Source organism: Aulonocara sp. 'chitande type north' Nkhata Bay, linkage group LG3 (genome assembly GCF_057382095.1).
Source record: "Aulonocara sp. 'chitande type north' Nkhata Bay isolate Kocher_YH1m ecotype deep benthic linkage group LG3, A_spYH_male_GT1.1, whole genome shotgun sequence".
NCBI lineage: Eukaryota > Metazoa > Chordata > Actinopteri > Cichliformes > Cichlidae > Aulonocara > Aulonocara sp. 'chitande type north' Nkhata Bay.
Genome location: NC_141346.1, coordinates 69992983 through 70018099, shown reverse-complemented (window position 1 = coordinate 70018099; position 25117 = coordinate 69992983). Strand labels below are relative to the sequence as shown.

General features: G+C 39.2%; 2 protein-coding genes and 1 pseudogene across 2 annotated transcripts; 2 read left to right on the top strand and 1 right to left on the bottom strand.

Annotated features, from left to right (window-relative positions):
* The first annotated feature begins 7155 nt into the window (after positions 1–7155).
* On the top strand, positions 7156–9691 carry LOC147336880 (uncharacterized). Its single transcript, XM_086286234.1, has 5 exons — positions 7156–7227; positions 7427–7544; positions 7636–7704; positions 7857–8231; positions 9609–9691. Exons 1-5 carry the CDS (start codon positions 7156–7158, stop codon positions 9689–9691), a joined length of 717 nt encoding a protein of 238 aa, XP_086142360.1.
* On the top strand, positions 9119–10906 carry LOC147336879 (uncharacterized; annotated as a pseudogene).
* Positions 10907–14680: 3774 nt separating this feature from the next.
* On the bottom strand, positions 14681–18519 carry LOC147336878 (uncharacterized). Its single transcript, XM_086287699.1, has 4 exons — positions 17888–18519; positions 16400–16921; positions 16196–16263; positions 14681–15685 (listed from the first exon to the last, which is right to left on the bottom strand). The coding sequence occupies exons 1-4, from the start codon at positions 17922–17924 to the stop codon at positions 15593–15595; spliced, it is 720 nt and encodes a 239-aa protein (XP_086143825.1). The 5' UTR covers positions 17925–18519; the 3' UTR covers positions 14681–15592.
* Positions 18520–25117: the final 6598 nt, after the last annotated feature.

The window sequence follows — 25117 nt, the reverse complement described above, 5'->3', positions numbered from 1 at the left end:
ACACCACATTGTTAAGTTTGTGTTTTGGCGTTTTATCTTTCGGGTGAACCAGTTTCTGTCTGAGCGTGTTGCTGGGTCTGAAATGCACCAGGATGTCATGCTTGGAGAAAACTCTCCTGAGTTTTTCTGATACTCCGGCTACATAGGGGATGACAATGTTGTTGCGTCTGTCCTTCTTATCCTCCCTCGCTGGTGTCTGATCTTCTCCTTTGACTACGACTACGAGAACCTTCACAGACACTTGTGGTCAAATAATGTGTCAATCACCTGTGAATCAAACTGTGTGTGGCTCAGTTCATGTCACAGTGTTGTTTAGTATATCTTCACTTGTCTCACTCTCCTTCTGTTCTGTCCATCAGGACGATCCTCAGCGCTTACACAGATCCTCCATCGATGTTGTAACTGTTGGCATGATGACATTGTATATAATTTGGATTATTTCTTTATCTTGTCAAGATCTATGTCATGATTGTAAATTGTTTAAGCTGTACATTACTGTTTGTTTTTTGTAGTCAACGTTTTGGTGCTTTGTGCTTTTATTTTGAAAGTCAAGTTCGCTTACAAGTTGCGCTAGAATAAAGGTTTTTAGTGGTTTTATTATAAAGGTTTTGTTATTATATAATAATGATAATAATAATATCAATAACATTGAGGCACATTGTGTGGAGGAGGTTCTGTCATATCCTGATCATCCAGACAGATTTGATGGTTTTTATCCTCACCTGCTGTGTAGAAATGGTCTGACTGGTCGCTGTTACTGGGAGGTCGAGTGGAGAGGAAGCGTTTATATATCAGTGAGTTACAGAAGCATCAGAAGGAAAGGAGGCAGTGATGACTGTGTGTTTGGAAACAATGATCAGTCCTGGAGTCTGAGCTGCTCTGATGATGGTCCTCGTTATAAGAGATAAGATAAGATAAGATAGAACTTTATTAATCCCTCGGGTGGGTTCCTCTGGGAAATTCGATTTCCAAAAAAGCACAGCACCGACAGAAGTTACAGAGTTATACACACACACATATATATAAATACAGAGACAATATAAATAAAATATACGAAGGGGATAAATAGAATAAATAGGAATAAAAATAAAAATACAAGTGAATTGCACATTTCAAGTATTGAGTCTATTGCACCGTTGACTATTTACAAAAGTATTGCACAAGGTATTGTACAGTGAGGTGAAGAGGCACTACAGCTTAGTTGTTCCCTCCTTTGTCCTCCTGTTTCCCCTCCCTCTCCCCTCCAGAGAGGAGTTAAACAGTCTGATGGCATGTGGGACAAAGGAGTTTTTAAGTCTGTTAGTTCTTGTCTTTGGGAGAAGCAACCTGTCACTGAACAGACTCTTCTGGTTGTTAATGGCCGTGTGCAGAGGATGCCTGGCATTGTTCAGTTCAGTTCAGTTCAGTTCATTTTTATTTCAAACATTTCAAACATGTGCCTTCACAATCATTACAAAATATCATTCCATTATTTGTTTGAAAAGGAGTAGGCTGAAGTATTTACTTATTTGTCCCTACCCCCTCAAGTTTTACCTCTCATTCATTTAATTTTTTTTGTCTTAAATTAAACAAACAACATATGAAACATATAAACATATGAAGTAAAACAAAACATAACATACATAAATCAAAAACAAGAAATTAGCAAGCCCCACCACAGTATAGTTTCTTTCATATGAAAAATACAGAATGTGTATATTTGCAGATACACAAGTTATGGAAAAACAACAAAACAAAACAAAAAAACCAAAAAACAACCAAAAAAGAACCGCAACACCATTACCAGCAACATTACCATCCTGGGTTAACCCCGTTTTCTTCATTCTTATACTTATTTAAAATTAGGTTTTTATATTTTACTTTAAACTGTTTTATGTTTTGACTGTCTTTTATTTCTTCTGTTAGACTGTTCCATAATTTAACTTCTGCAATTGAGATTGACATAGTTCTTAAAGTTGTTCTAGCACTTTGTATTTTTAAATTCCATTTCCCTCTTAAGTTATACCCACCTTCTCTTTCTATGAACAATTTACAGATTGCTTTGGGAAGCAATTTATTTCTGACTTTATACATTATTTGCGCTGTTTTAAGCTTCACCAAGTCTTGGAATTTAATAGCTTGCATTTTGACAAAGAGTGCATTTGTATGGTCCCTGTACCCTACATTATTTATTAATCTAATGGCCCTTTTCTGTATTATAGTTATTGTTTGTGTGTTACTTTTGTATGTGTTTCCCCAGACCTCTACACAGTAGCTCATATATGGCAGTAGTAAAGCACAGTATAAAATGTGCAGTGCTTTCTGATCCAACATATGCTTTGCTTTTCCCAGGACGGCAATGCCCCGTGCCAATTTCTCCCGAACATAAGTAATGTGTGGCTTCCAACAGAGCTTGTGGTCAATGATCACCCCAAGAAATTTTATTTCATTTACTCTTTCTAAATATACATTGTCAACACATATTTCTACTTCGATGTTTTTCTTTTGGTTTCCAAACAACATAAATTTGGTTTTATCGAGATTCAATGATAATTTATTTATATCAAACCACTTCTTTAATATCGTTAATTCCTGTGTGATCATTTCCAAAACCTGTGGCAATTCCCCACCTGCACACAGTATATTTGTGTCATCTGCAAATATTACAAACTTTAAAATCTCCAATACTCTGCAGATATCATTTAAGTACATAATAAACATTTTTGGACCCAGTACTGAACCTTGAGGTACTCCACAAGCTATATCCATCAAATTAGATTTATATTCATTTATTTGTACATATTGTTGCCTATTCCCTACATAGCTTTTTAACCATTCCAAAACCACTCCCCTAAACCCGTACTTTTCCAGTTTTTTTAATAGAATTTCATGATTAACAGTATCAAATGCCTTCTTTAGATCTAAGAAAACTCCGAGCGCATACCTCTTATTATCCATACATTCCGTTATCTTTTCCATTAAATCTATCAGTGCCAAAGCTGTTGATCTGTTGTTTCTGAACCCATACTGACTATCTGTCATTAATTCATATTTTTCCACAAAACTGTCAAATCTTTTTATGAAGAGTTTTTCCAGTATCTTAGAGAACTGGGAGAGTTTGTAAAATGATGTCTTTCACCGGTTTTGTAAATGGGAATAACTTTAGCAACTTTCATTTTTTGTGGAAAAACTCCTTTTTGAAACGACAAGTTGAATATATATTTTAATGGTTTTACGATACCATCAATAACTGTCTTTACCGTTACCATATCAATATCATTCCAGTCTGTACTGGTTTTGTTCTTAAGTCCTCTAACCATGTCATAAATCTCTTTCTCTTCCACTGCTCTTAAAAACATTGAGCTACTATTCCTTTCAATATTTTCACCAGTGTCCCTTTCTATTCCATCAACCTTTATTTCTTCTGCCAGTTTTGGCCCTATGTTTACGAAGAATTCATTAAAGCCATTTACTATCTCCTCCATGTTATTAATACTTCTTGTCCCTTCTATAAAGTACCCAGGGTAATCATTATTCCTTGATTCATTTTTGATTATTCTGTTTAATACATTCCATATATCTCTTGTGTTATCTTTATTGTGTTCTAACCTTTGTTAAGGTTCAAAATATTGGGGATGGAGACAAGAGAAAAAACCACAACAACAACACTGGTCCGGCCGGGTTGAGTCAAACGATGATTTAATGATCACACACGTGGGAGATGGACACTGATGCAGACAGCCTCAAAATCTCAAAATGGTGGAGCATTGCTCAAACTTTTATAGCCTCTGGTGCCTCCACCTTATCATAAAAAGCCTAAACATTCACATGCTCTCTCTCACACAGCGCCTGAGCTACAACCTTGGCTCCCTGTTTATCTGCTCCTGCTGAAATGGGGCAGAAAACTCCAGCACACTCTGTTCTCTTCTACTCAGACAAATTAGACAATAACCTTCTGCGAACAGTATTTCTTATAACTCAGCAATATAATGCATCATAAAACAATATCATTCATTCACAACAAGTCAGCAATTTAATGTAATGCAAATCAGTTTAACTAATGCAATAGTTATCAGCTTCTTCTAATTCAGGAGAATAATGCAAACTAAAACTACATAATAATTCACAATCTTTAATTAGGGGTATAACATGGCATAAAATAATATCATAATTTTACAATTCCCCCTGATGAGGTCATTAGAATAATGACCTCACAAACACCCTGTAGCCCAGTGTGGCCGGGTTCATCTCTTCTCACTCCTGAGGTCCTTTGTCCCCCTGAGGGGCGAACCATATGTGGGATGACCTCTGTGTTTGCGCAATTCAGATGCAAGAAAAACTAGGATTCCAACAGTAGCAGGTCCAGATGACACTCTCCAGGTCTCCCACTGCTTTCAGCCTTTATTCTATTGCTGCAGCTACCAGTGTCGTCCAGTTGGGTGATCCTCTGCTCTTAATTCTTCAACCTTAGGGGTTAGACAACCCTTCAGTCGTAACACAGATCAGGGGATTATTCTGCCCCGATTTCAAACAACGATCTGTGTATTCTCCAGAAAAAGGAACAGGAAGGTGTCCCCTTTTTGCCCAAAAGCCTCTCGAACTTCGTTGGTCTGGTGTTCCCGGATTTCCGCCAACCCCTTCATGGTTATTGCTGTGTTTATGGGATCCATCCTTTTGTGGTGACTAGCTGGAGCCCAAACGCCATGACCCTTGGACCCAGTTGATGTCTCGGCAGTCACTGTGTCTGACTCTGCTACGGAGGATCCTCGCATCTCTGTGACCTCGTCTGGTGTCTGTTCCTTTCTCTGTAAGAGACAGAAAACCAAAACACCTCTCTTCCTAACCCTAATAATCTAATGTTGTTATCTACTGACCTTCTAGTGATTCAGAATTGGTCTAAACATTCAGAATGTCCCAGGGACTTATTCTAATCATATCTTATGTGTGTGTAAGCATGTTTGCATTTAGCCCTCTGCACTCAAGGCATTTCCTACACTTTATCAGTCCGGACAGTCACGCCGAACGAAGCTTCTGACCTTCAAAAGGCCGAGTGCCAACTCGTTATAAGCACATTTGCAAGGTGTGTCTGAAAATTATTGAAACCCCTCTTTTTAACAAAAGACAAAAAATTAACAAATCTTCTAAACGCTATTCAGTTCATTTCAATGAGTAATGATTAAACATGAAAGTGATAGTTTATGCTTTTTCACTGATTCTCTAAAAGGTCCGTCTTCTCGGACCGCTATTAGCTTAAGCTTTACCATTCCTAAATTATTAAAGACACAAATGAAGTTATAAAATGTTCAAATAATCCTGGTTTGATGTTAAAGCTCAACCTTCCCCCCCTTTTTTGACACATTCCAATGTGTCAAATCAACGGAGCTAGAACATTCAAAAAAAAAAAAAAAAAGTTAGGCAGCTACAAAGTTTCCCAGACTCTTAAGGTGATCCGCGTGTAACGTTCTGACTCAGGTATTTAATATTTTAATAAATCTCGTTTAATTAACTGCCACTATTTAAACTAACCTTAAAGACATAATTTAAGAAAAGATCACAAAGAATAACATGATATCAGTGTTTTGTAAGCGCGTGCGGCCCTCCATGCTCGAAGCCTTTCCCCTCAATAGATCAGTCAGACATTCGCGCTGACTGTAGCTTTTAACCCTTATTAACTTGAGCACAACTCCACAATGAGCAACAAGTTGCAATATGTATAAAAATGATCATGGTTACACCTGCAATGAAAAATTATATCATTATCCTAACACCTGTAAATAGAAGATTCATCAGAGGTTATAACAATCACAGGAACACAGATGTTAGTATAAGGTCAAAAGCTTCAATAAATGATCATCGATGCAATGCTTGTTGCATGATTCTCATACAATAATAATGCTGACATTGAAAATAACAGTAAAACACCCCCTTTTGTCCCGTTTCACTTGACACCTAAACGTTTATAAATGCCTCTTTAATTCTTGATTTTATTTCCCCCTTTTCTCCCCTTACTGACCACAGCAGGGGGATCTTAGTTTTGAATCAGCCATGAATCCAGCTCACCTGATTCATCAGTGAGCTCCACCATCACTGGCGTCTGACAGGGCAACCCGTTCTCACTCCCGACGCGTAAAATAATGACGATTTGTCACGTCCCTTAACTTCTCATGCTGACGCCTAAGGTACCCTTCCACGTTTTTATGTGACGCTGTGGGTTGTCAATTCATTCCAATATGAACCCGCTCGCGGCGATCAGAGACGCTTCGAGCAGAGGCTCCAGCCATCCAGTTACTCCAATAATAACCCCGTCACGGCGAAACATGACGCCGTGAAGCACAATCTAACTGGAGAACCGGGGACCCTCTCCGCGAACGGGTTTTTCTCCCTAATTTAATGCTTTCTTTTAATGACATCGTTAACATTTCTCAACAAAAACACGAAAGTATCACTGATAATTCAACAATAAAATCGCTTCATGTTGTGGCCATCACACAGTGTTTTCCAAACTGATTCACGATCTGAAAGTGCGCAGATTTAACGTACATAATCCTTTGTTAGGTTTATTATTTTCATTTCACACGTAAAACACATTTATAGATTCATTCACCACTCCTGTTAGTTTTGGACGCGCTCGGCTCCAGCCAATCAGACGCAACCTGTGTAAGCAAAGGCTGATGGGAGAACGGAGAGACCCATTTATAAGAATAAGAAAATGAGGCGGAACTGATTGATTCTAATGCAGGTATGTAAAAAATACATATATTTAAAGTAATACCTTGATGTGTGTTTCAAAGTTTGTTTTTTCATAAACGCTTCAAACAAACAGAGGTGACTGATCTCGGAAACGGTGTAATGTATTTAAAAATGGCTACAGCTACCGTCAGCATGCTTGCTAGGTAACGACTACACGTGTCTACTGCAGCATTAGCCATTTAATCCAACGATGATGGATTAAATCTATTACAAACGTTAAAGGACTTGTGTGCTGCAAAATACCCTCACATGGTGCGTAAAGCAGTTTTTGCGCTAAGAGTTCTGCTAGCTCTTTACAAACTGATGATGCTAACGTTAATTGCTAACATTAACCGGAGCGCCAAGACTGAAAATCATTTGAATTGCGTTAGTTATGTATTTATGTCACTGAGTTCTGCAAAAATCTCTTTCCTCTTTAGCTTGAAAATGAGTGATACAGAGGACCCCGAGCTGGAGGAAGAGCTTCAGGCTGCTGACGAACTCCTTCAAGATATGCAGGTAACATTTTTAGTGGAAACAGTTGTTAAAGAGGGAACATGCTTGTCTAATATTTTGTACGGAGTAAACGTTATGTTATTTGAATTTTTTTTTTAAGTTTATGTCAAATTAAGTTGGTTAACTTAACATGTTTTATAATCTTTGCTTTAATCATAGACTGTATTTTAGGTGTTCCCTTTTTTCCTTGTTAATTGCGTAGAATGATGCACAGAGTGAACCTCAGCCAAGACCAGTGCGCTGGAAAAAACGTGACAGACAGGGAGCTTTTATTCCTCAAAGACCATCAACCAGTCGAAGTACTAGTTGCATGCCACGTGGTCAGTGTTCACACAACCATTGATTTTATCTCACAACTTGTTTTCACCAAAGAATTTCAGTAAGTAAATATTCTTCATTCCCCCCCCCCAGTGTCCAGAGAGCAGCATCAATGTCCACGTGAAGAACCTAGTTATGTTGCCAGTGTCAACCCAACAAAAGGTACTTTACCTTCTTGTATATATTGTGATTTCTGTTTACTTTTATATTTGTTGTTATAGTTGAGTTATGCAGGGCTTTTGTGGAGTCCTAAGAAACATACTGCCTAGAGTGTTTTTCAGAGTTTCTTCCTTTCTTTATTTTTTTTCTGTTAGTGTGTGGAACTGAGGTGCTTCGTCAGGAGCTCCTTCAGTTGTTGGAGGATGGAGAAGAGGACGCAGCCATGACTTGTGAGACGTCGTCTGAGTCAGCTGCTACTCACTGGGCGATCAGAAATATGGTGTCCTCGCAAAAGTGGAAAGAGGCCAGGCCTTGTCTTATAGACAATATGTTAGCTACTCTGGATCCACAGTCACACCGTGTGTGTCAGTGTGGCAAACAAGTAGTTGTGAGGTGTCTGGACTGCCTGCCTCTTCCATTCCTTTGTGCTGACTGTGATATTGCAGTTCACACACGCTTTGTCCTGCACAACAGAGAGGCAGTGACAGGAGGGTTTTTGCAGCCTTCATCAGAGTTTCACAAGCCAATAGGTACAGTTTTTAAGTCTTATGCATTTCTTGCTATGTATGAGTATGAGTGGGTGCTGTTATTGTATATTTATTGTGTATCAGTTAATTTCTAATTCTTTTTATATATATTGTGTGTTTTAATGTTAGTTCGGCTGTTGCCTGTGCAAAGGCCAGACCATGTGTGTGACTGCCCAGCAGGTAACGTTGAGGTTTCACCCGGCGCAATTGTGGCTCTTGTAACCATAAATGGTAAGTTGCCCTTTTGTCACACACTACATACACAATAGATGTGTTTGGAGGTTTTATTGCAAATTGTGCATTGCTATCTTGGTTTTAATTACCCTCGGCCCGCAGTATATGTGGGCACCTGTCAAAGGTCATTTGGATTTACCAGACCGATTTGAAAACAACATGAAAAAAATGAATGCTTTGAGCCATGACTGAATTTATCCTTATCCTTTCTAAAGGCCGTTATAACCTTGCATTTCCAGTGGTGAGCTGCACCAGCTGTAGCCTAATGTGGTCCCCCTCAGTTAAGGACATCCTGGGTAGTGGATATTGGCCTGGCACCTTAAATTTCTGCACCCTGTTTTCAATGGATGCCTTTCAGTCTTTCCATGACATTAAGAAGGCTGCACCAGGGATGTCACTTAAGGCATTTGTCAAAATGCTGGATGAACGAACAGCCCATTTTGGAAGGGTGAGTTTCTAAATTTGCTAAGTTTAAGGAAATTGTGCAAATCAATGTTTATGATGACTGTCCTTGAATATTCTGTTGTATGTCCTCTATGTAAAACAATGGCCGAATATCAGCTGATGCCTTCAGTAAAAGTTTCTTGGAGTGGAGTGCTGTATTTTAATGTTTCTTTTCAAACAACTGTCACTGTGTTCGTTCAGCACTTCAGAGCAGGGGAACTTTGAAGGTGTCTTCATTGAAAAAGATGAGGAAGTTGCTGAGTTTGTGAAATACATCCAGAGACACACAAATCATGTAAGATACACATATATATATTAGTGCTGTTAGCGTTACTCTTGTTAAAATGACGTTAATGCCGTAACCATATACACATACGTGTGTGTGTGTGTGTGTGTGTGTGTGTGTGTGTGTGTGTAGACATATATGGATGGGTCGATATTTTTTTTTATTTTTCTCTTGGTGTTGTCGTAATACTATTTACTTTACTTTATCTTAATGTTTACTTAATTTTGTCACCATGTGTATTTAAAAAAAACAACATGATTTTTATTTTGTGTTATCAGTGCTGTCCTGGGGAGATCTGAGGTCTTGTGTGACTCGAGGCTAATTCAGCTAATTGTTATGCATTTGTTTTAAAACGTTTGTCCCTGATAGGGCTTCATCATGTCATGTCTTTTATGTTAAAATCTTTGAGTGTATAGGTCCCGGGGAAAGGGTTGTGCGGATCTTCATCTTGGACTGCAGCAAAGGAGTCGTCCAAAAAGTCCACTGGGAAGTTGGATGAGGAGGGCATGGAAATAGCTGTTTGTCGCCACGGAGTCCTCTTAGCTGCATTGAACATGTTTCGAGGGGAGATCTTTGCTTACCCCCTTTTTCTCCAGAGGAAGTTGGCAGCTAGCATCCCAGGACATATTACGTTCCTTTGCTCCGATGTGGCCTGTAAATATTTCCCCTATTTAACCAAGCAGTGCCCTGAGCTGAGGAACCTCTTGTCAATGCGTCCTTTTCTCTCCGTCATGCATGCAAAGGCTCACACTTGGAAATGCGAGGTATACTGCAGCTTGTAGTTTTGGATTAGTTTGAGACATTTTGTTATAAGGTTGAATGAATTCAGCAGTCATGTATTGTGACCTCCTTTCTATAGATCAAATGGGGAGGTGCGTTTCAGGTTGGGGCCGGTTCAACAGTTGGAGAAGAGGTGGAACAAGTAAACAGTTTCCTGTCTAGGGCGGCCATCACAACGAAGTACATGTCTAAAGCAGGTGTGTGTCCGTGTCTGAGATTCCACTCAGTCTCCTGCTCATTAATTCTAATTTGTATACTAACTGAAATGCAGGGCGAACAGACATGCTGACCCTCCTGGCTTTGGGGTGGAACAAAAGGAAAGTGGAACAACTGGGCCGCACTTTGAGCCAGCGATATCTAAAGGTCATTTTTTCAACACCCATTTTAATGTGTGTGGTAATGGGGGGAAAACACCAGTACTCTTTTAATGTCAATATGAATGACATTTATGAATGCATTCTTAGATCATAAGGATCCTTAGAGAACAAGTGGAGAGCCTGAATGCGACCAGAAATGAGCTGGGTGTGGATGACGACACACTGCAGCAATGGGTGGCCGATGTGCAGAAATGGGCTGAAGGTGAGTCTCAATATAATGCACTCATGTATAACAATAGGACCCACCATGGCCTCATTAAAGAACTTAGAGTTAAGATCTTTCTGACAGTGTCAACAAACAATGAAAAATAAGCCTTGGAAAAGCAAATTTATGGCAGAGTTGTTGCGTTTCATCAAATTGGATAGAACCTGGGTTGAAATGATGTCGTACTAGTTGGTTTTATAAACCTGAACACCAACATACTTGTTATCTCATGATTATCATGAGATAGCAGCACATGAAGGCTCCAGATGTCTTATAATGAATGTCATCAAGTCAGTGATTACAGAGTCCACTGTAGTTTGGTGACTGTTACTCATCCTGTATTCTGATTAATATTCCTCTCACTTAGAAAGTGAGTAACTGATGGCAGCCTTGGAGCGTTGCAGGCACGAGTAGAGGAGCTTGTCGTCATCATCAGAGTGCGAACACAAAGTCTTTACAGACAAAATGGTGTCACAGTTTCTTTGAAACGGACCGTTTGATGCTCAGTTTGTACAGCTTGTACAGCTACTTTGTAAACAGAATCAAATCAGATCCAGGTTTGTTTAAGCTGGATGTGATTTGTTCTAGCAAACAAATTGATGAGTGTAGATTAAAATGAAACTATATACATTATGTGAAGGTGTGAATTTTTTATGATTATTTACAGATAGCAACAAGAGGCGACACAGAATTCGCAAGGTCATCTTAGTTGAGAAGAAACGCTTGGCGGCTGCTGTTGACGACTACAACAAGCTCGCTGAACCAACAAAGCAAATCGTATCCAGTGATGCCCTCATGCAGACCGATATTTGGCCCTGGCAGAGCACAAGTGAACGTAAGCTCTTGATTTATAAATATCCTTTTTAAACAAGCTCCCAGTATCTGAGCAGTAGTTGAATGTTTTGTTCTTGAATCATAATATGCTGCTATGTTTTCCCATCTGATGTTGTTAAACTGTAGCTGCTGCTGACCTCCGGACAAAGAGAAAGGTCTTTGAGAAGGTGATGGCTGTGAGGCGCCTGAGAGAGGAGGAGATGATCCTTTGCAGGGAGATGCGGCATCACTGGACAGTGTTGCGAATGCGTTCTGTGGTGTTGGGGACAATCTCCTCAGACTGTAAGCACTTTATTTATTTATTAATTTTTTGATGAATCGATTGAAAATAAGAGCAGATGCTAAAGTCTTACTGGATCTTTTACCTATATCTAGATTGCTAGCTAACACTGCCTTCTCCCTTTTAAAAAAATGTTTAATTATAGCATCCTAATTCCTTGTGTTTATGAGGTGATGTTTTTTTGTTGTTTGTTTTTTTTACTTTTCTCATATTTATTTGTTTTGTTCTTTTTACAGCCTCCTTTGTTGGCATGTCGGAGGATGCACAGAAGGGACTCTGTAGCCTGGTTTTAAAAAAACAAAGTGAACTGAAAGCTGAAATGCTCAAAGTAAAGGACGTGTACAAGAGAATCCTCAGCCACCAACCACTCCTGGAAATGGACTCGGAGGAGGACATTCCAGACGATGCCACTGAGAGTGATTTGAGCACTTCTGATGAAGACTGATTGTGTCATCATTGATGTTATGTTTGGTAAAATAAAAAGTTAATCACATCTCTGTTCAATGTGATTTTTCAACAGACATTTTACATTTTGAGAAGAAAAATGGAATTTCCTTGGTGCAGTTGTTTACCCTGAATCATTATTTCCCATCTAAGTTAATGACTCGTGCACATGTTCAGATACGATAACATAATTTAATTCATGGGATGCTTTCTGGGCTGCTCAAATAATCACAAAATTTAAAAGCACCAGGCAGCACACTCACAAGTAAATTTTTTGTTCAGTGTTTTGTCAAAGAAATCAACAAGTACAATTGAGATGTTTGCTGTAGTGGTGTGTTTGTTAAGAAGCATGCCAGCACACTGGTGAACTGACAGTCCCAGAATGCACCCGAGCCATTGACTCGCCCCAGAGCAAATGAAATTGCTTATCTAGAAAGACAACCGTCATCAAAGAAGAAGTAAAAGAGTAGGAAACAAATGGTAAGGGAAGGTACTGTGGGGTAGGAAAGAAAGGCCAGAGCTGTGCAAAATGACCTCCAGCAGGCCACAAATGTGCACGTCTGCTCAAACGGTCAGAAATGGACTCCATGAGGGTGGTATGAGGGCCCGACGTCCACAGGTGGGGTTGTGCTTACAGCCCAACACAGTGCCGTATGTTTGGCATTTGCCAGACAACACAAAGATTGGAAACTTTGCCACTGGAGCCCTGTGCTCCTCACAGATGAAAGCAGGTTCACACTGAGCACTTGTGACAGTCTGGAGACGCCGTGGAGAACCTTCTGCTTCCTGCAACATCCTCCAGCATGAGTTTGGCAGTGGGTCAGTTTTGGTGTGGGGTGGCATTTCTTTGGGGAGCTGCACAGCCCTCCATGTGTTCGGCAGAGGTAGCCTGACTGCCATTAGGTACTGAGATGAGATCCTCAGACCCCTTGTGAGACCATATGCTGGTGCGGTTGGCCCCGGGTTCCTCCTCATGCAAGACAATCCTAGACCTCATGTGGCTGGAGTGTGTCAGCAGTTCCTGCAAGACGAAGGCATTGATGCTGTGGACTGGCCCGCCCATTCCCCAGAACTGAATCCAATTGAGGACATCTGGGACATTATGTCTCGCTCCATCCACCAACTGCACCACAAAATGTCCAGGAGTGGGCAGATGCTTTAGTCCTGGAGTCTGGGAGGAGATCCATCAGGAGAGCATCTGCCACTTCATCAGGAGCATGCCCAGGTGTTGTAGGGAGGTCATACAGGCATGTGGAGGCCACACAGACTAGTGAGCCTCATTTTGACATGTTTTGAGGACATTACATAAAACCAGATTAATGATTCTGTATTGCATTGATCAAGGAACCAACCCAATAGGAGCTAAAGGAATCCTCTTGACATTACTTCACTCAGTAAGTTTATACTATGTTTAATGTGCATTTTCTTCATCAGTTTAGAACATAACATGTTAGCGCTCCCTGGTCCTTTTTGGAGACAGATCCTGAGACAGCAGGCAGCTATGGAGAACTCGTGTCAGCTGTGGTAATTAAGGAATACTTTGATTTAATATTGATTTCATGACAACTATCCTCTGGCACATATTCCTGGATATATATAATGACATAAGTAAACTCCCATTTTAGAATCATTGCCTTCTTTGATCTGACTTATTGCCTCAGACTTTGGCCCTGTGTCCCCAAAAGTATAGAAAATCCATGACACTGAGTAAGAGGCCTTCATCATGTTATAAGTGAGAGAGTTTGGTGTAACAGTGGTTGAACATGCCAAATCAATCCACAACATACTGCCATTCCCCAGCTGTAACCTGCATATGCATCAAACCAAAATCCAGTATCATAGCCACAAAAAAGACATAAAGATTAGGTTAAAAGGGTTGTCTCATTTTGCCAGATAGCTTCATCCCAAAAAAGATAAACATTCTTCAAAAACAAAAGTTTGTGAATATTTGCTGTATTGCCAGGCCTAAACCAACCTGTTAAACTTATCAAATTATTGTCATAGATACAAACCTATTGATTGAAACAGAATAATCCATTGAAGCCTCCATCATCATCCACAATCACTGTTACTGTTCAGATTATTTTATCTCTGTTTTCCTCTAGAATGTTTTGAAAATCAGCATTTGATCAACAGACTTTTTAAAAGTTTATTTTGATCCTATTGTTTACGTGTGTAATTGCATTTTTATTGAAATTATGACAGGAAAACCCTCAATCAAATTGTATCTTTGATATCTAATAATAATATTAACAATAATGTTACATATGTAATATGTACACAATAATATTGTGCAAACAAACAAGAAAAATAGCAAAAAATGTCAATTTTTTTTAATACCCTGTATATAAAGACCACATATGACCACAACTCCAAATGTGCAATTGTCACTGCATCTAAACATGACATATTACAAAAAGGTAGAAACATATAATATACAATATGTTCTGAAGCTGGTACTGGTGCAGTTAACTTTGCTTTAGGCTCCCATACACAGTAGGTGTTACTCACTATACGTGCAGTGCAGTATTACTTTACCTTGTAATATGTTATAATAAGCAAGTCACTTCTATATTTATGAGGATGTAGACAATAATGTTGGCTGATATGTAAAACTATGAGATGTCGAGTGCAGGGAAGATATTATTGATCGATCAGATTCATGAATATGTTAGGTACTTAAGCCACAATTAGAGAGTGAAACAGAGACTGACACTGGTTGAAATGTATAGTAAATATTTTATTTTGAACTTTTATGCTGAACTACAAGCTGTGAACTGTGCGATCTCTGCGACCTGTGGTGCCTGGTTTACTGTGTGTAAAACTGCGCAGGTTCCCATGTGTCATCCCACACTTTGCCACTGTCAGGAGAAAAACATAACAAACAACAACGACAACCACACACAAAATAGGACAATTTAGGTTGTGACACATGACAATTTTTTAGGATGAAATATCTTCTATATTCATGTCATGCTTTATACACCTTCATAGCACAGCAGCAGCCACGATCCATTGGAACCTGCTGGATGAGAGAGCACAGAAACTCCAGGGAAGAAGTTTAGTTAGTAACATGCATGAACTGCATTACTGAGACATGTATGTTTACAGATGGTGGTGAGGGAGAGGGGGAGAGTTTTCAGTAAAAGGAGACGTGACTGCATCTTCAACCAATACTGAGCCTGCATAACCCTGAAAGAGACAGAGAGAGAGGGGGGGGACACTAACCCCCAGCAGTCTGGTCCTATTACAGCATAACTAAGGGCTGACCTGAACCAGCCCTAACTATAAGCTCTATAAAGAAGTAAAGTCTTATGCCTACTCTTAAAAGTGTTGACCATGTCCACCTCCAAAAACTCATAATGGACTTTGGAGGTGGACAGCTATCAAGCTCCTCACAGAAGAGGAGCTCGATAGCTAAAAGCTCCCAATTTACTTTAGTCCAAATACATGAATTCAAATTGAGTTGATAACTATTTATCAACAATATGAATGTCTGTTCCCGTCCAACAAAGTTGTTACTACATACCATGTTGAGCAAGGCTTCCACTTGACTTTAACTTCTTCTTTTTCCTGAAAAACATGATATAAACAAACAATTAATTAAGAAAGACATGCAAGTTGCATACAAAAAGGAGCTTATAAACATTTGTGTACTATTGAATGGCTCAATATATTATACAATTAGTTTACAAAAACATAAGAACCACTACAATGCTTGTACTGCCAGCATCGAGTGCATGTCAGCAAAGCAACACTGCTTACATTGTGGCTCACAAGCAAAACTAACTGAAGCAGATGTTACTGAATGGGAAGGAGCACCTCCACATCAATCACTCCTTCTGAGCATGATGTCAGGAGGACTTTAAAGAACGTAAACATCAGGAAGGCAGCATGACCAGGTCGTATCAGGTGGTCTGTTATTATTTAATGTCCTATTTGGAGTGAAATCCTGACTCAGTGGCTGAATTAGTGTAGATTCATCAAATACAAAAGCTTATGGATATTCAGTCAGGCACAGTTCAAATCCGGGAAGTCCAAAGACGCAAACAAATCTGCACAACAGCGGGCTAAATTACTTACATTTACAAATCTCCTGTCTACTATCTCTTCATATTTGAAAATCTTCTGTGTACGGTGTTTTCGGCATTCTGAAAAATAACAAATGAAATATTTACATGAGTTCTGTAAAACTGGAAAAAATGCAAAAATTAAGAAAAAGAAATCTTAACAAACTTAACGAACATGTCATGTGTTTCGTACATTTACAATACCATAACGTCTAACCTTTCCTTGTCCTTTTTTTGTTTGGGACATCCGAGGTGTACACCGTAGAAATTGAGGGAGATGCAGGATGTGGAGATGGAGAGGAGGATGCAGGAGAAAGCAGAGATGAAGAGGAGGATGCAGGAGGAAGCAGAGATGGAGAGGAGGATGCAGGAGGAAGCAGAGATGGAGAGGAGGATGCAGGATGAAGCAGAGATGGAGAGGAGGATGCAGGAGAAAGCAGAGATGAAGAGGAGGATGCAGGAGGAAGCAGAGATGGAGAGGAGGATGCAGGAGGAAGCAGAGATGGAGAGGAGGATGCAGGAGGAAGCAGAGATGGAGAGGAGGATGCAGGAGGAAGCAGAGATGGAGAGGAGGATGCAGGAGGCTGACAGAGGGAAGATGTTGGTACAGGCTCTAAATGAAGAATAAATTCCTCGTTTAGAGCCTCTGGGTCTGGGACTGGTCCAGCATCGACACTGTCAGCAGAGGATGGTCCAGCTGCTGGTGGAGAACTTTTAGCAGGAGGTGAAGCTTGTAATTCTGAAAAATTTTAAATATTAAACATTCATTAAAATGGGTTGAAAAAATGTACAGTACACATAAACACATAATAAGTAGTGATTTGCATGTTTTCAGTTAAGTTTTTACTAAAGATACAACTGGTAAATATTGGCATCAAATAAGTCATCTCGCACACTCACTGACCCAAATCATTCAGTACAAGTGCCCTCTAGGGTAGTGTGACATCTGTAGTGCTTTTCTACATTATACATTAATAAATTAATGAGTGTGACTATAAATCCAGATAGATAATGACTTTTTCCTCTGATGACACTACTTTCCTGACTTTGTAGTGAATAACATTTGACACTTCAAGCTAGTACTGTGACTTAGGAGTTTTGTACAATGGTGATGCTAACTACCTCAGGGAGGTAATCAGGTAACCTCTTAAGAAGTATATAAGTTATTTAAGAATCTTGGTGTTCATATTGGTAACATTATATAACATTTGTTATACTAGAAAGTCTCGAAGAGAATTATCAGGTCTGGTTTTCGTGAAGATTTTTAAAATTACATTTGTATATACATGAGTGTGAAAGACCATACTATACACACACACATACAAAATTGTTCAGGTGGGTAACACCAGAGGTTCAGTATGGCTAGCTTTGGTGATGTGACCGACACATGGGGAGGTAATAAGGCAGATATAACACTATTTTCATGTTAGCAACAGGACACGTAGGGCAGCTGTCACCTCACAGCAAGAAGGTTACTGGTCTGAACCTTGGCTGAATAATAGAATAGAACAGAATAGAGTAGAGTAGAACAGAATAGCTGGTGACTGTTAACTATCCTCATCCTCACCATCTTGTTTGTCTCTATGTACCCCGTGATGATCTGCCTTCTTATCTAGGGTGTACCATGAGTATCACCCAAAGACAGCTAGGATAGGCTACCTGATAAGGACACCTGGTTACAGATAATGGACAAAGCATATCTTACTTCTCAGAAGGTGTTCATAAAGCTTCCTCATCTTCATGAGGATGTCACGTGCAGCACCTTCCGCTGGTTCGATCTGAGTGATCACATCCCCTACTATACGGCCCTTACGGTCAAACTGTCCAAGAAACAGAATTGGTTGGTAGCCCAGGGCATGTAGCTTTGAAACCTGCAAGAACAACAAAGAAAAACATGCAGCCAGTCTTTCATGTAAGCAAATTGATGTATAACAAACCTTTAAGTTTCACATCTTTGTTGTTTTATTGTTGTCGATAGTTAAAAAGTATTTATGGTGACCAAACCTGTAAATGTATGATAAAATCCATCTTGAAATGTTTTGTCTCTCAGTTAATAGCCGATTAAATTAAAAATCAGAAGTAGCTTGAATAAAAAATAGTTTTTAACAAGTTTTTTCTAGTTTGATGTCTTTAGTGTGATGATGTTATTCTGATGTGAATAACTTTTTTATTTATGCTCTTTTATAAATTAATATTTTATGTGTATATACATGTCTTGTTAGTTTCTTACTTCATGATATACAAGAAAACATTGACAACTGTGATTAATAAAGAATTGTCTACCAGACCAACCACTTATTAGATCAGAACTTTTAAACTTACTGACAACTGGGCTGAATTAACCACCCTGCTCGCATTTCTGTTTTTTTTTAACAGAGGCAGCCCAGTTACTGTTTTTAAACTGTTCTTGTTTTTTTTTCAATCCCTCCTTTAGGTTCAGGCTGCCCAGGCATCCACTGCATGTCTTCCTGTTGCAGGTGTTTGGGGCCTGACAGGAAGGGCATGGTTTGGTTTTTGGCTTTGTCATTTCTGCAAATGAAAATGGAACATGTAGGGATTATTTCAGGTCTGTTTTGGTGAAATGATTACAAAAATAATTTATGACCAAAGAAATAACTTATATTACGAGGCAGTATTACACCATATTTAGAAGAAAAAAATCAATTACGAGATTAAAGTCATTAATATTGAGTTAATTACGTGAATAGGGTTAAAAAAAAACCTGAATTGATTACAGAAAAGATACATTGCTAAAATAGAGCAGTACTAACATTAGCTGGGTGGCCAAGCAAGTGTCTTACACATGAGAATACATCACAAAAAAATTTAAATAAACTTTTGCAGAAGTAGTTCTCTTGGTACACAGACTGCTCTGTGAAAACATTTCAAGTTTAATATCAGTTTAATATCACTGAAATTAATATTTCAGTGAACATGCAAATTACCCACAGTTTATCACAACTTACTTAGCTAGGATCTGCCTCGTGTCCAGTCGAAAACTTAGCTGCAGGACCGTGAGTTGAAAGATACATTTACTACGACTCCCAAGATGCATTGCAGTAAAAACCATCCAATCGCCTTGCTTAAGATCTGTTGACGTGTCGCTAAAGGCGCGCTGTAGATAAATATTGCAATTTGTAAAAAATAAAATAATACAATTTGCATTTTTTAATTACATAATTAAGCACTGGGCCAGTTTAATTTCGTATTATCGCTGGTTATTATTTTAGAGTAAATAAAGGAATAACGGGTAGCACCAAGCTGTTGTTATCTTCATTTCCATAGCGACGGCGGTTGAGGATTATGGGTAGTGTGCAGTTACGGGATTAGTGCGTCTGCGTAAATTGGTCTGATTGGTTGGAGCCGAGCGCATCCAAAACTAGCAGGAGTGGTGAATGAATCTATAAATGTGTTTTACGTGTGAAATGAAAATAATAAACCTAACAAAGGATTATGTACGTTAAATCTGCGCACTTTCAGATCGTGAATCAGTTTGGAAAACACTGTGTGATGGCCACAACATGAAGCGATTTTATTGTTGAATTATCAGTGATACTTTCGTGTTTTTGTTGAGAAATGTTAACGATGTCATTAAAAGAAAGCATTAAATTAGGGAGAAAAACCCGTTCGCGGAGAGGGTCCCCGGTTCTCCAGTTAGATTGTGCTTCACGGTGTCATGTTTCGCCGTGACGGGGTTATTATTGGAGTAAATGGATGGCTGGAGCCTCTGCTCGAAGCGTCTGTGCACCAGGGTTTTAAACGTTTCGCCATTTTCATTAGGTTTTATTTTTTATTTAGTTTCGACTCCAGATTTTCAATTTTTTGCCAGTTGTAATTAGTTTTTACCAATTCTTTGCTAGTTTAGTCTAGTTTTTATTTTCTGAAAATCCTTAGTTTCAATTTAGTTTTATTTGTGTTTTGCAAAAGTTAAGTGTAACAAAATCTCAGTCCCATCATATCAGTCATGCTCTTCTGGTTATCCTTGGGTGTTGAGACTAATAACTATTAACTCTTGCCGCACCGAGTGGTCCTAATTTTGGTTAAAGTTAATTGATAACCTTTTGAAGGCGATTGTTTCACACCTTTATTTAGATGTCCCAGTCCTGTTATCTCGGGATCCATCACGCTGCCTTATCTGGGGTTAGCTGTTTTCTTGGGATGCGAGTTAAGTGGGTGAGCTCTAAAAAGAGGGGGAGTGTGCTCCCCCTGATGAGGTCTTCTAGGTAAGCTAGGTTAACCTTCTTGTGTGAGCTTTTCAAGTGCACTTTTAAGGTTTGTGGGATTTTTTGTTTTATAAATGTCCCTCAAGACCCCCTGATGACCCAGTAATTCATTTTTGCGCACTGTAGTACACATTTAGTTTTTTGCTTGTAGCTCTCATACTCTACTTGCCACTCCTCTAAGTCCTGATGTTTCTTAGAGAGGACAACAGAACCTTTAAAATTATATCCCATGTGTGGGGGTGTGGCCTTGCCAATTGTTTTTCCCACCTTTTCAAAATGGCTGGCGTGCCCACAAGCACATTTTATGGAAGAAAGAAAGGTAAGCTTGATATTTACAATTAAAATGTTTTGTTAAACTCAGATTTTTATTTTATTCAAAAAATAAACATCTAGTAAATAATTTCAGGGGTCTTTAAGAATTAGGCTCATTTACTTTCACAGGGAACATGACTAATTTATTAATGTGTGCTCTACACATTGGGACTTTATATTTATATTTATTTCACTTTTTCCTAATACCCAACTTTTGACAAAGGCGGAGAGAATTCTTAACACAATTATTAAGGGAGATTCAAACATAGATTTTTCAAAATATGAGAGGGTCAGGACCCACTAAAAGCCACAGAGAAGATTATCGAGATGCAGTGGCAGATGTAATAGAGAAAGACACAGGGCCACCTGAAATCTGTCGTCCTATCTGGTGCAAAACCAACCTGTAGTAGAATCTGGAATTTTGATTTTGAGTTAAAACTAAAATATGGGTAAAATGCAGAAATCTTTTCCAGTAAAGTAAAAAATAAGAGTCGCAATTATAGTTGAATCCATAACACCTAATTGTTTCTACGAGATCACGTCGTTGCCGAGAGTTATCAGTGATCTCAATGTGTGAAAGGAACTCACAGTATCTGGAGTTTAAGCTCCTCTTGGCTGAGAAACCTGGGACAAACATGTGAACAAGACCTGAATAATACCAGTAATGAAGACTTCTCTCCAAAGATCAATAAAAGGAAGCCCCAATCTGATGAGAGTCTAGCAAAATATGGTTCACTCCACTTGCCTGAAATGGTTAGCAGTCCAAGGCATTTCAGTTGTAGAATGATTGGGTACAACAATGAAACAGATGTGAGATGAGGGGAGTGCCAAATGTTCCTTTGTGTCTCCAAATAAAATCAGTACTTCCTCAGATATCCTAAATAAATTGACTTTTGTGAAATAGAAAGTTCAGTGCCATCACTTATTCCTAAACCAATAGTTTACAGCTAGTGAAGTGTCAGTGACTTCTGGGTTGGTCCCTGATCTTCATCTTATGAGATTGTTATTTTAATAACACTTGATTCATTTAAAAGAAAAAAGAAAAAAAAGAAAAAAAGAAAAAACGAAAATATTTTCTCCCTGTTTTTTCTTATTCTCTGGGTCTCAGGAGGACATTACGTCCCTCTCCACTACAAGACTCTTGTTATGTCTACAAAACAGTCATATTAAAATCATCCTCAATTCTATTCTGGCGCTGTCTCCCGACTTTTCCTGACCTGATTCTGCGCGTGAACGGAGCAGCAACACAGACGACTCGACTAACGTACTACCTTAATTTCACTATAGCAGGGCACGCACACATCAATGCAACCAAACACATTCTGCTATAAATCTAGTCAATTTTAGTTAGTTTTGTGAACATTCAGTACAGTTTTAGTTAGTATTTCTTTTTTTGATTTTATTACCGTTAACGCAAATTTTTCCACTTCTACTTTTCGTTATTTCATTTGTTGTCTTTAATAATAATAATCTCCTCTGCACCCTTGAATAAACACCATTAACATGATCAACCTTTTGCTGCTTGTTATTTCACCATCTTATTGAATCAAATACTTCATGCTTATGTGGTTTACGACATTATATTTATCTAAATCTCCACTTTGTGTCTAAATGTTTGAAGAATTTTTGAGGGTCAAATTTTGAGAATTTGACCATAGTGAAAGTTATGGCGTTATCACCCCCTTTGGGGATTACCTTTTTCCAGTTTTGATGATATTCCTCCCCGTTCTTTATTTTTTTTTCAAGTACCCCTCTTCGGTGGCGAGAAACTGTTGGTGTGATCAAGCGGGTGCTGTAAAAACAAAAGCTCAGGACAGAACAGTCACCAGTCATGTACTTCATTCAAAATTAACAAATATCAAGCTTCATATTGATCCTCTGAGTGTAATGGTACATTTTAATTTGCACTTCTAAAAACAATATTTTCTTTATTTTACTCTTGTTCTTGTGCAGCACCACCCCTCAGCACATGCCCCTGTTATTTTATCTTACTTTTAAATTGTTGACTACTTCAAGAGAGCGCCCAAAAGACGGGGACCAGTGTTTATCATTACATATCTCCATTTTGAGTGTGGCTGTCTATCATTCCCCTCTTATTCATAGACCTCGGTGGAGGGTTTTTTGTTTGTTTGTTTTTTTTCTAAAATTAATTGACTCTCTATAGTGACCCACTATGGTTAATAATAACATGCTCAGTCATGAGTGGGATCAAACCTTTTCTTCACTTTAGCATTTAATATTCCCAACAATATAATGTAATACCTTAATTAAAACACAGCTACTAAAACACAATTTCCTTAATGCAAACATCAGTAGCTCAAAATTAGCAACCAAAGGGTTCAGTCTGCAGTTCACACTGCTGTGAAGCTACAGCTCTTTAGTCTCTGTCATTCTTCTGTTCTTGCAGACAAAACAAAGCAAAACAAAACATCCACCCTTCTTTTACAGGCTGGGTGAATTGTCTGTGGACATTCAATAATCCTAAAGTCAGCACCGTTTTTGTCTCAGTATCAAGTCAGTTAAACTTTTAGTCGTCAGTCCATGACTTTTAGTCGTCAGTCATATGCATACATCCACACACATTCATACCAAAAGTTGCTGATAATGGAGTCTCACGCGCAGCCTATTCGAGGCTCCATCACCAGCAAGATGACGTCATCATTTTAAAGGAAACAGCTCCTTGTTTGTTTTTCCTTCTTTGGACTGGATTGACTCGCTGCAATCCTTTTAGGCTTCAGGATCAGTGTCCCATATAAGTGAATTTTCTCCCAAGCTCATTATAATCATGGAGAAAAAATACTTTGCGACTGTTTTCAATAAGAATATTTTATAGCGCTTTAAAGTTCAATCTCTCAGGCCTGGATTAAAGAGCTGATTTGTTAAATCAGGAACTCACAAAATACCAAAATATCACCACCGGTGGATCACACCTCTCAGATGTTCTTATCTCAGTGCACTGTAACAAAAGCAAAAACAAACATAAACAATAAAACACTCATACAATAACAGATACTGGGGCCCATTGCAAACATGTCCAAAGTTCAAACCATCTTTCTCTCTCTTAGAGAAAGAGAACAATCCAAACCTCACTGATAGAATCAACCTAGTATCAAACAAAACCCAAAGATCAACCAAAACTCCTTTTTTGCACCAACAAAACATGTTGGATTTACTTGACTCAATAGTAGACACTAGTTACACACCAACTCTTTACCTTGGCAAAAACGTAAACAACTAAGTTGAATCAACACAACCTTTTCATAATCTCTTCGAAATAAAACTCACACCATTCATTCATCATTTTCGCTCTGTACCACTGCTCCTTGTTAGACTGTGTGAAGCACAGTAAACAATTCAGTGGAGGCTTTGAGCCATAAACAGACATCACGCACAGACATTGTTTTCATTATCAAAGTGCTTCAGACCATGTCCTCTAAATCTACACAAATGCCCTCTGCGTGGCATGAAATACATTTAAGCAATAAATAATCAATCAGTTCTTGCTGTTGTAACCAACTCCGTATTTGGATGTTTGTGTGCAGCATTTGTTAGTAAAGCATTCTTCATTGCATCAGCGTGTGTGTGTGTGGATCACTTCTCAGTTCATTGAATCAACATTTTAATTTGTGTGTGTGTGTGTGTGTCATTTCTCCCTCAATCAACGAGTGCATATGTTCATATGTATGTTTCTTTTCACTCTGAGTCGGTGCATGTAGATGTGTGTGTTTGTGTGGGTGTTTGTGTTCATCACTTTCCTGTTGTAGTGTTCTGGGTAAACCACGGCCTGAAGCGTGCCCTGGGTCCTGCCCTCCTCCTTTTCAGTCTGTTTGCATCCATTGGTGCTGCTGCTCAGAGTTCTGTCCATACTGGTTCTGGCCCCAATTGAGGCAGTCCTTTTCTCCAGTGTCCAGCATCTTCTCCTTATTTCGCTCCTCCTTAACTTGACCCTTTTGCTTCGGTCTTCCTTCAGGGTTTTGATACGCAGCTCAATTGTCTGGATGTCCGTTTGTTGCTTGCAGAAGTGCGACTGCTGTCCGTTTGTTTGCAGGTGGAACGGCTGACATCCAGAAGGTGTATAGGAGAGTCTGCAGCTTCCACCTCCCCAGTGGAAGACCTCAATCTTTGTTCTGTTAGTTTAACACAGGCCTCAAGGCTCTCTGGGATCCCTGCTTGCACTCTCAAGCCCACGGCTGAGGTCGTAGTCGTGGTCCCATTCCAGGGGAATGGAGTCCATGGTTGTTTGGGTGTCTCGGCCCGAGCGTTCAGTCCAGAGCTGGGCAGCCCAGGACGCTGAGCGATCGGAGGACGGCAGAGGTGACAGGAAGCCATCCCCCTAACGTTCGCTCCATAGCAGACCGGACAAATCACACTGCTCATCTAGCTCCAGGATGCTCCGGCCT

What these genes read in the sequence shown, in the direction of transcription:
- LOC147336878 (XM_086287699.1), bottom strand. Translation starts at nt 17,924, where the DNA reads ATGAAGATGAGGAAGCTTTATGAACACCTTCTGAGAA. An exon ending in TTATGAACACCTTCTGAGAA is followed by an intron (nt 16,922 to 17,887) that starts GTAAGATATGCT and finishes AAAATTTTTCAG; the next exon opens with AATTACAAGCTTCACCTCCT. An exon ending in TAGACAGGAGATTTGTAAAT is followed by an intron (nt 15,686 to 16,195) that starts GTAAGTAATTTA and finishes CATGTTTTTCAG; the next exon opens with GAAAAAGAAGAAGTTAAAGT.
- LOC147336880 (XM_086286234.1), top strand. Translation starts at nt 7,156, where the DNA reads ATGAGTGATACAGAGGACCCCGAGCTGGAGGAAGAGCTTCAGGCTGCT. An exon ending in CAGTGTCAACCCAACAAAAG is followed by an intron (nt 7,705 to 7,856) that starts GTACTTTACCTT and finishes TTTTTCTGTTAG; the next exon opens with TGTGTGGAACTGAGGTGCTT. An exon ending in AGAGTTTCACAAGCCAATAG is followed by an intron (nt 8,232 to 9,608) that starts GTACAGTTTTTA and finishes TTGAGTGTATAG; the next exon opens with GTCCCGGGGAAAGGGTTGTG.